Source organism: Vitis riparia, unplaced genomic scaffold (genome assembly GCF_004353265.1).
Source record: "Vitis riparia cultivar Riparia Gloire de Montpellier isolate 1030 unplaced genomic scaffold, EGFV_Vit.rip_1.0 scaffold650_pilon_pilon, whole genome shotgun sequence".
Taxonomy (NCBI): domain Eukaryota; kingdom Viridiplantae; phylum Streptophyta; class Magnoliopsida; order Vitales; family Vitaceae; genus Vitis; species Vitis riparia.
The window spans coordinates 127,784-140,235 of NW_023269726.1; the positions used below are offsets into that span (position 1 = coordinate 127,784).

Below are 12,452 nucleotides of genomic sequence, written 5' to 3' on the forward strand. Positions count from 1 at the left end.
GAAAAATTAGACTTAATGGTGACCTGATCCCCCCACCAAAAGGTAGCTGCCGTTTCTAGCGATAATTGGCATGCAAATCATTTGTTGATGCAACATCAATGTCCACAGATTGGAGCTATATTATTTTATATATATTTTTTTGATAGGCAAAAGAGAAAATATAGTAAAAGTGCCTAAAAGGAGGCACAACAATGAGGTATTTTATAATATATGTATACCATAGCAACTGTGTTTTTTAAGGTATGTTCGCACATTTATACTAAGCCTTGCTGATGGCTTACATTAGTCACTTCTAAGGCTTAAAATGTATCTGTTAAAGTTGACCTGACCTGCCATCCAATTGATTTGAGTGTTATTTAATGGTCAATAACATGAACCAGAAAAAATGGTCCTCAACCCTCTGCATGTGCCCTTGTGTATAAGTTATAAGGTATAATATTTATTGAAGTAGTGTTTTGCTTTTCCTTTATCGTCCAATTGAATTCTTAATGCACAGGGTTGCGAAAGAAAATCAAAAACAATTATAAGGAAATGAATATGATTTAGCTCACCATCCTTATTCAGTTGTGATCAGGTGTATTTTCACAGGTTAAATTGTTAAAAGAAAAAAAAGAAAAAAAGAAAAAGCAAAAAGTACAAGGAAAAATTCTGATATCCATGGTTATGTCTTACGTACTGAATGTCTTTTGTTCTACATCCTTTTTGGAACTTCTTGTAAGCTTTGCCAACTGCTGATGAGGATTTCAAATGGGCTGCGATTGATTCATTTACCCATGTATTGATGAACGAAGGGCTTCTATGTAAAATGAGTCATGTCTTTCTATGTTGCACTGATCTTTCTGAAATTGATATCTTATGGTATAAATAGATCCATAGGCCACTTGGTCCATAAGGATTAGCATCTCAAAAGTTTTACTTATTAAGTTGTTTCCAGAGAAATTTTGGTTAATATAAAAACAATGGTGATACAACTACTTGTAACTCTCATATTCCTACAGAACACTTCATTTTTCATTTTTTTCTTCACATATTTCTTGCAGATTTTGGCTGATTCTAATAAATTAATTGCAACAAGCGTTGACCACAAAATGCCTATGATAATCTAGATTGGGGTTTTTTTGATCATTTGCTAGAGAGAAAAGGGTTTAGCACAAAATGGAGGTCTTGGATGAGAGGCTGCTTGTCTTCAGTAAGTTTTGCAATCCTAGTGAATGGAAATGCCAAAGAATGGGTTAAAACTAGAGTTTGAAGACAAGGGGATCCTCTTTTCCCCTTCCTTTTCACCATTGCAGCTAATGTCATAAGTAGGATGATGCTCAAATCAGAGGATAGTGATTTTCTAGAGGGCTTTAAAGTGGGTAGGGATAGAACTAGAGTATCTCTTTTACAATTTGAAAATGATATCATTTTTTTCTCTAGAACATTTATGGAAGACCTGCAAAAACTCAAGTTAATCTTGTAGGTATTTGAGCAATTTTTGGGCTAAGGATTAATTTAGATAAGAGCACTATCTCTGGTATCAATACAAGTGAGTATTAGGTCTCTATTTTGTCTTTGATGCTTGGTTGTAAAGTTTCAGATTGATCCTTATTTTATCTGGGTCTTTCTTTAGTAGGGAATCTGTTGGCAAGCGAATTTTGGGATTCAATAGTGATAGAATCTAAAAGGAGACTGGATGAGTGGAAAGAAGCATTTTTGTCTTTGGGGGGACAAATAACATTACTTTAGTCTTGCTTGTCTGATATCCCTTGCTATTTCTTATCTCTTTTCATGATTCCATTATCAATAGCTTCAAAGATTGAGAAATTGCAAAGGGATTTTCTTTGGTTGGGGGCTAGGGAGGGTAAAAAAGATCATCTAATAAGTTGGGACATAGTGTGTAGGCCAAAGGAGTTTAGAGGTTTGGGGTTCGGGAAGACTGTTCTGCAGAATCATGCTCTATTAGGGAAGTGGTTATGAAGGTTCCCTAAGGAAAGTTTTGCCATTTGGAATCAAGTTATTTCGAATATTTATAGGACACATCCTAATGGATGGGATGCCAACATTTTAGTTAGATGGTTACATCAGTGCCCTAGGAAGGCCATTGTACAAGTTTTCCAGGATTTTTCTCCACATATCTGTTTTGTGGTGGGCGATGAGGAGAAAATTGTTTTTGGGAATATTTGTAGTAGGAAAATCAATCTTTTTGTTCACAATTTGTAGGACTTTATAGAGTTACCACTTTAAAAAACCTCACCATCTCAACAATCCTTGGCAATTCTTTTTCTTCTTCTTTGTCTTGGAACTTGAACTTTTATTGCAACCTAACATATTTGGAAATTGAGAGCCTTGAAAGGCTTATGTCTTCACTCAACCTAGTGCACTAGTCTCCTTTTGTCCTAGCTATGAGAGCTTGGTCTCTTTCCATTTTAGGTTTATCCTTGGTAAAATCTTTCTTTTTGGCCTTGTCCAATTTATCATTTTCAAATCTGTTGTTTCTAGCCAAATTTCAAAAGTTCCATCTAAAGTTAAGGCTTTAGCATGGTTAGTGGCGCACAAGAAGGTGAACACCGATGACATGCTATAGTTGAGAAGATCTTACAAATCTCTTAACCTTGAATAGAGCATCTTATGTGTGGGGAGTGGAGAGTCGGTTGATCATCTTTTCTACATTGCCTGATTACTTTAGGGTTATGGTACAAGTTATTTAGTCTAGTGAGGATGGATTGGGTTCCGCCTAGGAGCATATGCGACATGATGATCATCTCTTTTAGAGGTTTAGGGAGTTCCGTTAGAGGCAAGACCCTTTGGCAAATCGCTTGTCTGACCTTGCCTTGGATCGTATGGCAAGAGAGAAATGCTAGGATCTTTAAGGAAAAGTTGAGGATGGTAGAGACATTGTGGGATCTACTTCATTTCTATTCCTCCTTATGGGCTTCTTGTACTACTACATTTAAAGACACTCCCCTCAATGTTATTCAACTTATTTGGTGTTTGCCTTGTAATTAAAAAGGGGTGAACAACAATAAGAGGAGCTTTGATTGGTTTTGATAAATAGCCATGGTTGGACTAGTTTTTGTATAGGTTTCCTTATATAATGGAGGAGCTTAAGTCATATTCTGATCAGATTCTTGTATTTTGTGGGGAGGATCCCTCATCCTTCTCTTGCACTTTTTATCAATATACACTATATTATTGTTTCTGATAATAATAATAAAAAAAGAAGCATTGACCACAATGTTTATAACCGGCCGAAGAAAGTAGTTAATGAGTAGATATATACCATTGTTGTAGATATATACCACAATTGCCATATTATGTAATTAGTTAACTACGTGTTGGAAAAAAATTTGCAATTAATGTAGTTAATGAGCAGATATCATCGGTTATCCAAAATGGAATGTCAGTGAGCAGAATTTTCATCTGTTTCATCATGTAAGTGTTTTTTCTGTTTGTTATTTTGATGACTCTGATTATAAATGTTTTCTTTTTTTGACATTCAATAGGTTTTCGTTTTCAGAGGCGGTATCTGCTATCATGGTGCATGCTTATCTTTTCCTTCTTGGCTATTCTTTCACATGCTATATTTTATATTATTTGGGCTGTTGAGGGGGATCAATGGAGTGTAGCAGATGCTCAGTGGGCAAAGCTGATGGGTTATTTAAGGTAGAAACTCATATTTAACAATATCTAAGTTTTTTTTTGTCCTCTTCTTTTTCTTTCATGCCAGCATTATTTTTAATAAAGTTTTCCCAATTTTGCATGGTTACTTCTCTATGCAAATCCTCCAGCACATGTTAAAGTGGAATGGTCTTTCAGGGTTCAGTCTTGGAGGTGTCCATCAGTAATATATTTCTTGGTCATACAACTATTAGTGGCTTCTGTTGCTCTGCTTGAAATCTATGGGAGTAAATTTGGTCTGGATCATCACCGAAATTCCTGTTTGGGGCATTTGTTTTCTTCCATTGAACGCATAGGTTTGTCACTGTAATATCAAGTTCTTTCTTATGCATAAAATTAATTAATTATGCATTTTCTATTTTGTTTTCTACATCTGGACATATTCTACAATTCTTTCACAGTTCATTTGGGATGTCCGGTGTTTCTACATCCATTTTGAAGATCTACACAAACAGGAATGGAAAGTTATTGGGTGAAGTAAATCAATCTGAGGGTCATTAACTAATGAAAACACTTAAGTTTCTATAAATGTTTTTTGTAGGAACTGGACATTTCATTGAAGAAAAGAATTCAAAAGAAGGATGAGTCCCAACATGGACACATACAAAAGAAAAATGTTACTGATCAAAAGGCCAAAAAAAAAAAAAAAAACCTGAATGATGAGCTGTCTTTAAGAATAGAAAAATATAATGCAAAAATAGAGGCATATCAATAGTAAATGCCACTTAAGGTCCTGTGGACTATGGAATAAAACCATCCCAGGGCAAGGACATAAAATCTCTCACAAACTATTTGCCCAGGTTGCGTCCCATTTGTCTAGCTGGCCAATTGCTTGATTGCCTTATGGAAGGATCCGTGTAAAGGAGCACCTCAAAATCTTTGCCATAGCAATGGTCTTGCAGATCGACGAGTCTAACCTCCAATGCCTTTTCTTACCTTGAGAGACCCCAGGGAGAATGGTAGATTAATCCCCTTTCACCTCCAAATTGTTAATGCCTATGGATTTTGTCTCTGTCATCCTGTGCAATAAGTTTAAAATGTCGGCCTCAATATCAATCCTGGCCTAGCTGGCTGCAGAAAACTCTTACCAAATTACCCAAATGATGTCTAAAAGTACCTCCAGTGCCCATTTATCTTGGTTTCCCACAGTCACTGAAGTTAAGGTTAAGACTGTCAGAGACTCATCTTGATTCCTAAGTTTCTCGTATTAATCTTGTAAATCTCCTTCCAATCAAGTATAAAACTCATAGGAAGTTTGTGCAACATGAAAGCTCAAGGTTGTTTGTTAAGGTCTTAGTTCTCAACCAAGTGGATGGACTCTTAGGATTTCAAATTATAAATTTCATCTGAAATCTTGACTTTCTTTCAATTGTCGTTGGTCTCTCTCTCTCTCTCTCTCTCACTCGCTCGCTCGCTCTCTTTTAAATTTCAGAATAATCAGATAAATGACAGTTTCTCTTCATCTGAGTTGACAAAATACCATATCAAACTTAAAAGGATTCCTTATGTTTCATCCATCTGTATTTCTACAATTAGATTTCTGTCATGCTTTAAATTAAGTTCATAAGCATTGGTCACCATGTTATTTTTGTGTTAATCATGCCTTGGATGCTGATTTTGGCTTCTTTTCTTATTTTCTGCATTGAAGGTTCTCATCTGAGGGTTCTATGCTGCTTATTACTGCCTGCTGTACAGCTTGTTGTTGGGATTAGCCACCCGTCATGGACTTCTTTACCATTTTTTATTTGTAGCTGTAGTGGGCTTGTTGATTGGTCTTTAACAAGCAACTTCTTAGGTCTTTTTCGGTAAGCATTTTGTGACTCCTTTTTTTTACTACATGATACTGCTTATTTTGATTAACATCAGTTGTTATTGATCTGACTGATTTTCATTTATCCATATGGATTTGAAGGTGGTGGAGGTATCTTTTGTTGTATGCAGGCTTAAACATGGCTGTGCTGTATGTATATCAGCTTCCAATCGAATTTACTAAGACATTTATGTGGGTTGCTAATTTCCTTGGGCTTTATAAAATATCTGCAGAGTCAGAGTGGTCAGAAATTTGTTCTGGTCTTTCCCTTCTGTTTTTCTACTACATGGTAAGCATATCTTGTTTCAATTTTATGCCTGTTTCATGTGCTTGAAAATTCCCTTGTAGAAGTGCACTGGTTAATATCTAACCCACGTTCCATAATATAGTTCATATACTTTCCTTTGGTTCCACTCTTCTGTTAAGAGTCTTTTGGATGCTACAATGATGCTTTGGAATGTGAGCTGATTTTATTTTAATTAATGTGATCATAACCCATTACTAGAAGTTTGAGAGGGATATTAATCTAATATGTTTCTCTTATTCTTTTATCTTTTATGGAAAATCTAATCCTCCAGTAAGCTATGTGATTGTCCACCTTGAAACATTTAAGTTTTAGCTTACGAGCAAATGATCAATAACCCCAACAATTAGTGGTCTCAGAATCTGTAGGTTAGCGCAACTAGATGAGTTTGAAAGTGTGAGTTTATTCTGTCCCTTAGATGATAGATGTTGTTAAAGAAAACTTGGATACTTTTATATCCCAAGGGACTATCTGTCATTATTTAACTTTTGGGCCCTCTTTTCCCTGTTCTGTAAACAATTCACCCAGTTGACATCCCTGGTTAGGTAGGAGGAAGCCCCCAATTTGTAGCTTCTAAAAAAATTAAATCATAGGATACCAAAAAATTTCTTGTTGAGAGAGAAGTAAAATGATTTGATCACCTTAGTTCTGTTGAAAATTAACACGGAGTAACTTCAATTATTGTGCAAATTCCTTCAAATTTTATTTTCTTTTGAAATGGTTGAATTAGATGCTGTCATTTTAAAATTTTATAACAACCTACAGCCCAGACAACCAAAATCTGGACACATTTATTGCTAAATGAAACAGTTCCTTGAGAGGACATATATCTGATTCTGAGTGGCATCAAATGGAGTCTTGCCTGGACACAGTGATAGGTAAAAGGAAGGAATTCCTGAGGGGTCACTTATCATTGGAAAAAGAGCGAAGATGGTACAGAGTTCAGGAAAAAATTTGAACTTACATCTGGGGTATATTTAGTCTCCCTTGCCTTTGTAGCCAAACTAGCTGGCATCTTCAAGCATATGTTATAGCATCTTAGACGGAAAATGCCATTTATGGTAAGGAAACTTGATGTGTGTTATGGACTGCTTTTTCTAGACAAATTACAGTGCTATAGTTTATTTTGTTGATTAAAAAGAAGTGTGAACTTGTGCTAATTACAATTACAGCGTAACTTTATAGCAAAAAACCATTAATTTATTAGGCATATGATGAAGAATTTCTGAACTCCTTTTATTGATTTATTCGGTACACACCATACACATATATATACACAAATGACTGAATAAGAAAATATCTATTTAGCTTGATTCTCTCCTAAAAAATAGGAAACTGAATCCTAAGGAAATATCCTAAATGATCTCTCCTTTTTATTCCTAAAATACTTTCCTAAATTAAAACCCTAACTTTGAATGCCGAATTTCAACACTCCCCCTCAAGCTGGAGAATATATATCATATAATCCCAGCTTGCAAGTTAAGTCTTCGAAGTTAGGCCTAGGTAAAGCTTTGGTGAGGATGTCTGCGGTTTGGTGCTTGGTAGGAACGTAGTTCAATTTAACCGTCTCACTAGTCACCTTCTCTGTGATGAAGTGTCTGTTAATCTCAACGTGCTTGGTCCTGTCATGATGCACGGGATTCTTTGCTATGCTTATAGCTGCCTGATTATCACACATCATCAGAATCGAAGATGAACTCGTTTGTCCCAGTTTACTAAGAACCCTTTTTATCCAAATCCCTTCATAGATTCCCTGTGCTAGAGCTCTGTACTCAGCTTCTGCACTACTTCTGGCTACAACTGATTGCTTCTTACTCCTCCAGGTAACAAGATTTCCCCAAACAAAAGAACAGTATCCAGAAGTGGACCGCCTGTCAATGATGTTTTCTGCCCAATCCGCATCTGAGTATACTTCAGTGTCACGATTTTCTGTCTTTCTGAAGAATAGACCTTTCCCTGGTGTCATTTTTAAATATCTAAGAATCCTGTAGACTGCTTCCATGTGTTCCTCAATGGGGCTGTGCATGAATTGACTTACAGCACTCACTGCAAAGCCAATATCTGGCCGAGTGTGTGAGAGATAAATCAAGCGCCCGACGAGTCGCTGATATCTCCCCCTGTCTACCGGTGTACTCTCTTTCTCGATACCAAGTTTCTTCTGACTATCCATAGGAGTATTAATTGGTTTGCATCCAAGCATACCGGTCTCCTTAAGAAGGTCGAGTATGTATTTTCTTTGAGAGACTACAATTCCCTTCCTTGATCTAGCCACTTCCATACCAAGGAAATATTTCAAATTTCCAAGGTCTTTAACTTCAAACTCTTCTGACAAATACTTCTTCAAATTTTGTAATTCCTCCATATCATTCCCAGATAGAATAATATCATCGACATAGACTATCAATATGACCATTTTCCCGGCATGAGACTTCTTGACAAATAGAGTATGATCAGCCTGACCTTGTTTGTAGCCCAGCTTCAAGACTGTCTTTGTGAATCTATCAAACCAGGCTCGGGGAGATTGTTTAAGGCCGTACAAGGATTTTTGGAGTTTGCAAACCTGATTCTTTGCCATACTTCCTTCGAAACCAGGTGGTATTTCCATGTAGACTTCCTCTTCTAGGTCACCATTTAGAAACGCATTTTTTATGTCCAGTTGTTGCAAGCACCAATCTTGATTGACAGCCAATGAGAGAAGAATCCTGATAGTGTTCAGTTTTGCAACAGGAGCAAAAGTCTCTTGATAGTCTATCCCATAGGATTGTGTAAACCCTCTAGCTACCAAACGAGCCTTGAATCTCTCGACTGATCCATCTGCTTTGTATTTTATGGTGAAAATCCACTTGGACCCCACGGGCCTCTTCCCAACCGGCAAATCTGTGATAGTCCATGTCCCATTCTTCTCAAGTGCATCAATCTCATCTTGTACTGCCTTCTTCCATTCTGAAATTTTGAATGCCTCTTGTATTGTGTTGGGAACCTGAGTATCATTAAGAGAAGTAGCAAATGCTCTGTAAGATGGTGATAGCCCTTCATACGTAACATAATTCCCAATTGGATGATCTGTACATCTCCTAACACCCTTCCTCAATGCAATCGGCAGAGTAGAATCATCAATGCTGGGAATTGACACCTCTCCAGCCCTATCCTCACCTATGTTCTCTTCAGGTAGACTTGAAATGGAGTCAATATATTGGCCACATGTTGGCTGTGATCCGTGCTCTAATTCCTGTCTTTTCCTCCTCCTGATGTATACTTGTAAGTTCTCATTAGCAAGTTGTGGGGCTATAGGTTGAATAGGCGTGGGAGACTGGATGGTCACGGGAGAAGGAACATTTGTGGGCTGAGCTGGCTGGACTGATGACGGCATGGGTGTGGACAACTCAGTGGGCACGGATTGGGAAGGATTTGGTGACTCTGAGTGAGAAAAAGGTACAGCCTCAAGAAGAGACTCCCAAACTTGATGTTCATTCATGCTCTCCCCCTAAACATGAGATTTGGGATAGAAGAAGACATGTTCAAAGAAAGAGACGTCCATGGTGGTGTAAAATCTTTTGTTGGTTAGAGAATAGCATGTACCCTTTTTGGGTTGGAGAATACCCTAGGAAAATGCACTTATTGGCTCAAGGAGCAAATTTGCTACGATTCTGAGGATACACATGAACGAATGCCGTGCAACCAAATACTTTGAGTGGTAAATCAGAAGAGGCTGCACGGGTGTGAGGGAATTTTTTTAAGAGAAGTTGACGTGGGGATTGAAAGGTAAGCACTCTGGATGGCATACGGTTAATCAAATAGGTAGCTGTGAGAATGGCTTCCCCCCAGAAATAGTTCGGAACATTAGAGGAAAACATAAGGCACTGGGCAACCTCCAAGAGATGTCTATTCTTGCGTTCAGCCACCCCATTTTGTTGTGGGGTGTCAACGCAAGAACTTATGTGGATAATGCTGTGATTTTGAAGATAGGTACTGAGACTACTAGTAAAGTATTCCTTTGCATTATCCGACTTGAGGACCTGAATTTTGGAATTGAATTGATTTTGAACCATAAGATTGAAGGTTTGAAAAATGTGCCCGACCTCTGACTTTTCTTTCATAAGGAAAACCCATGTTACCCGTGTATGATCATCAACGAATGTCACAAACCATTGAGTGTCAGAAATATTTTTTATCCGTGAGGGACCCCACACATCACTATGTACTAAAGAGAAAACAGTCGAAGGTTTGTATGGGATTTGAGGATATACTGTTCGAGTATGCTTTGCAAACTGACAAATTTCACAGTGATAAGATGCTGGATTTTTATTGATAAATAATTTGGGAAACAATTTTGCAAGGTAAACAAAGTTAGGATGACCAAGGCGATAGTGTAACATTATAATCTCATTATCTTTATTGACCTTAGAATTTGACACAGAATTGAAAGACTCTAACAGACTCTGAGACTGTACGCAACTTGCTTGAGAGACTTGGTTTGAGAATCGGCCACATGGGAGGAGGTAGAGCTCGGAACACAGTTCAGCACTGCCAATCATTTTCCCCGATTTCAAGTCCTGAAAAACACACGAGTTTGGATAAAATTTAGTAACACATTGGAGATCACGGGCCAATTTGCTAATGGACAAAAGATTACAATCCAAGTTTGGAACATGGAGGACAGAGTCAAGATACAATTCTTTAGTAAGTTTTATGGAACCTATCCCGACAATTTTTGACTTTGAACCATCAGCAATATGGACGGATGAATGACCATTACTTGGTTTGTAATTTTGAAGAATGGCAGCATCTCCTGTCATGTGATCAGAAGCACCTGTGTCCACTATCCACAGAGGCATCCAATGTTGGGGCAGGTTGCTCTTTGGATCCCATCATCACTTTCTTTCTACTTTCTTCACGCCTAACCTCTGAAAAAGCCTCCCTGAGACTTGGCAGGGGTTTAATGCCCATGATTCGGCCTCTAACATCATCCAATTCCCTGTTTAGTCCTAGGAAAAACTTGAACAGTCTCTTTTGTTCCACAATCTGCCTGTATGTTGCTGCATCATCCGAACATTTCCACGAGTGAGTCTCGAATAAGGCAAGTTGCTGCCAATACCTTGTGAGTGTGTTGTAATACTGAGTAACTGACTGTTCTCCTTGGCGGAAGTCATGTAGGGCTGATTCAACTTGAAAAAGTTCTGAAGTATTTTCAGAACTCGAGTAAGTTTCTTTGGCTGCATCCCATATGTCTTTTGCAGTCCCAAACAGCAAGAAATTTTCACCTATGTCATTGTTCATGGAATTGATAAGCCATGACATGATCATACTGTTTTCAATCTTCCACTTCCTGAAACCCGGTTCTGTAGTTTCTGGCATGGCTGCTTCTCCAGTGAGGTACTCATCCTTTCCTTTACCGCAAATGAACAACAACACAGATTGTGACCACTGTAAATAGTTATGTCCATTTAATTTGTGTCCTGTGATGAGAATAGGAGAGGAATCACTGCCACCAAGGTTTGGAATTTCAGAACTGCCCCCTGATTCTGGTGCTGTGACGCTGGATACTTGTGATGATGCCATTCCGTATTTTGTCATGGAGATGAGGAAGACAGCCGAATATGGTTGCTGGAAATAGGGAAGAGGAGGAAACCAGAGATACCGGCCTGAGAGACAACCGAATATGGTTGCTGGAAATAGGGAAGAGAAGAAAACCAGAGATATCGGCCTGAGAACAAGGACTGATGGCCGGAATGAGAGATGGCCAGAGAGAGAGATGGTCGGATTGAGAGATGGCCAGAGAGACTTGGCCGGAATGAGTGATGGCCAGAGAGAGAGATGGCTGGATTGAGAGATGGCCAGAGAGGTTTGGTTGGAATGAATGATGGCCTGAATAAGAGGCGGCCAGAAGGGATTAGGGTTTCAGAAAACTGGCTCTGATACCATGAAGAATTTCTGAACTCCTTTTATTGATTTATTCGGTACACACCATACACATATATATACACAAATGACTGAATAAGAAAATATCTATCTAGCTTGATTCTCTCCTAAAAAATAGGAAACTGAATCCTAAGGAAATATCCTAAATGATCTCTCCTTTTTTATTCCTAAAATACTTTCCTAAATTAAAACCCTAACTTTGAATGCCGAATTTCAACAGATCTACATATTCATAATTCAGATAGAAATTAAATTGGGTTTAGGCCTATTTAGGTGGCTTGATGTCTCAAACAAAGCAACTAAATATAAGATGACTCCATCCCATCCTGGTCCATTGGTTGGGTTGGGCTTTGGTTTGGTTGGTTTTTAACACCGAGAAGGGGGGCTGTTGGTTAGATGTTTTTAGACCAATTTGAGATGGTACCTTACAAATGCTAATCACTCCCCTGATTTTTCCAATTGTTTTGATCTTCTTTTTTAATCTTATTAACAAACAAGCAAAAACACAAGCAAGAATGGATGCACCAACACTTCCCAACAAGGTAGTCAATGCAATTTACACGCAAATGAGTCAACACTCCCCAACCAACATTTATAAGGCATTTCAACTACTCAAAAAACACATTTTCAAATTTCTATTAAAATCAAAACCAAATTAGAGATTATTTCACACTATTCCAAAGATTAAATGATCCAATTTCAGCCCATTTCCTCAATCAACCAACATAATATATTAATGGAAATTTCATAAGCTAAGAT

The 12,452-nt window shown here is 37.9% G+C and overlaps 1 protein-coding gene across 1 annotated transcript in view; it reads left to right on the forward strand.

Moving 5' to 3' along the window:
- Window positions 1-12,452, forward strand: part of LOC117910208 (piezo-type mechanosensitive ion channel homolog) — a gene marked incomplete at its 3' end in the record, with an annotated part of 34,954 nt that overhangs the window by 3,584 nt on the left and 18,918 nt on the right. The window contains 4 exon segments of the mRNA XM_034824269.1: window positions 3,486-3,645; window positions 3,799-3,956; window positions 5,309-5,465; window positions 5,573-5,759. Of these exon segments, the coding sequence (XP_034680160.1) occupies window positions 3,486-3,645; window positions 3,799-3,956; window positions 5,309-5,465; window positions 5,573-5,759 (662 nt within the window).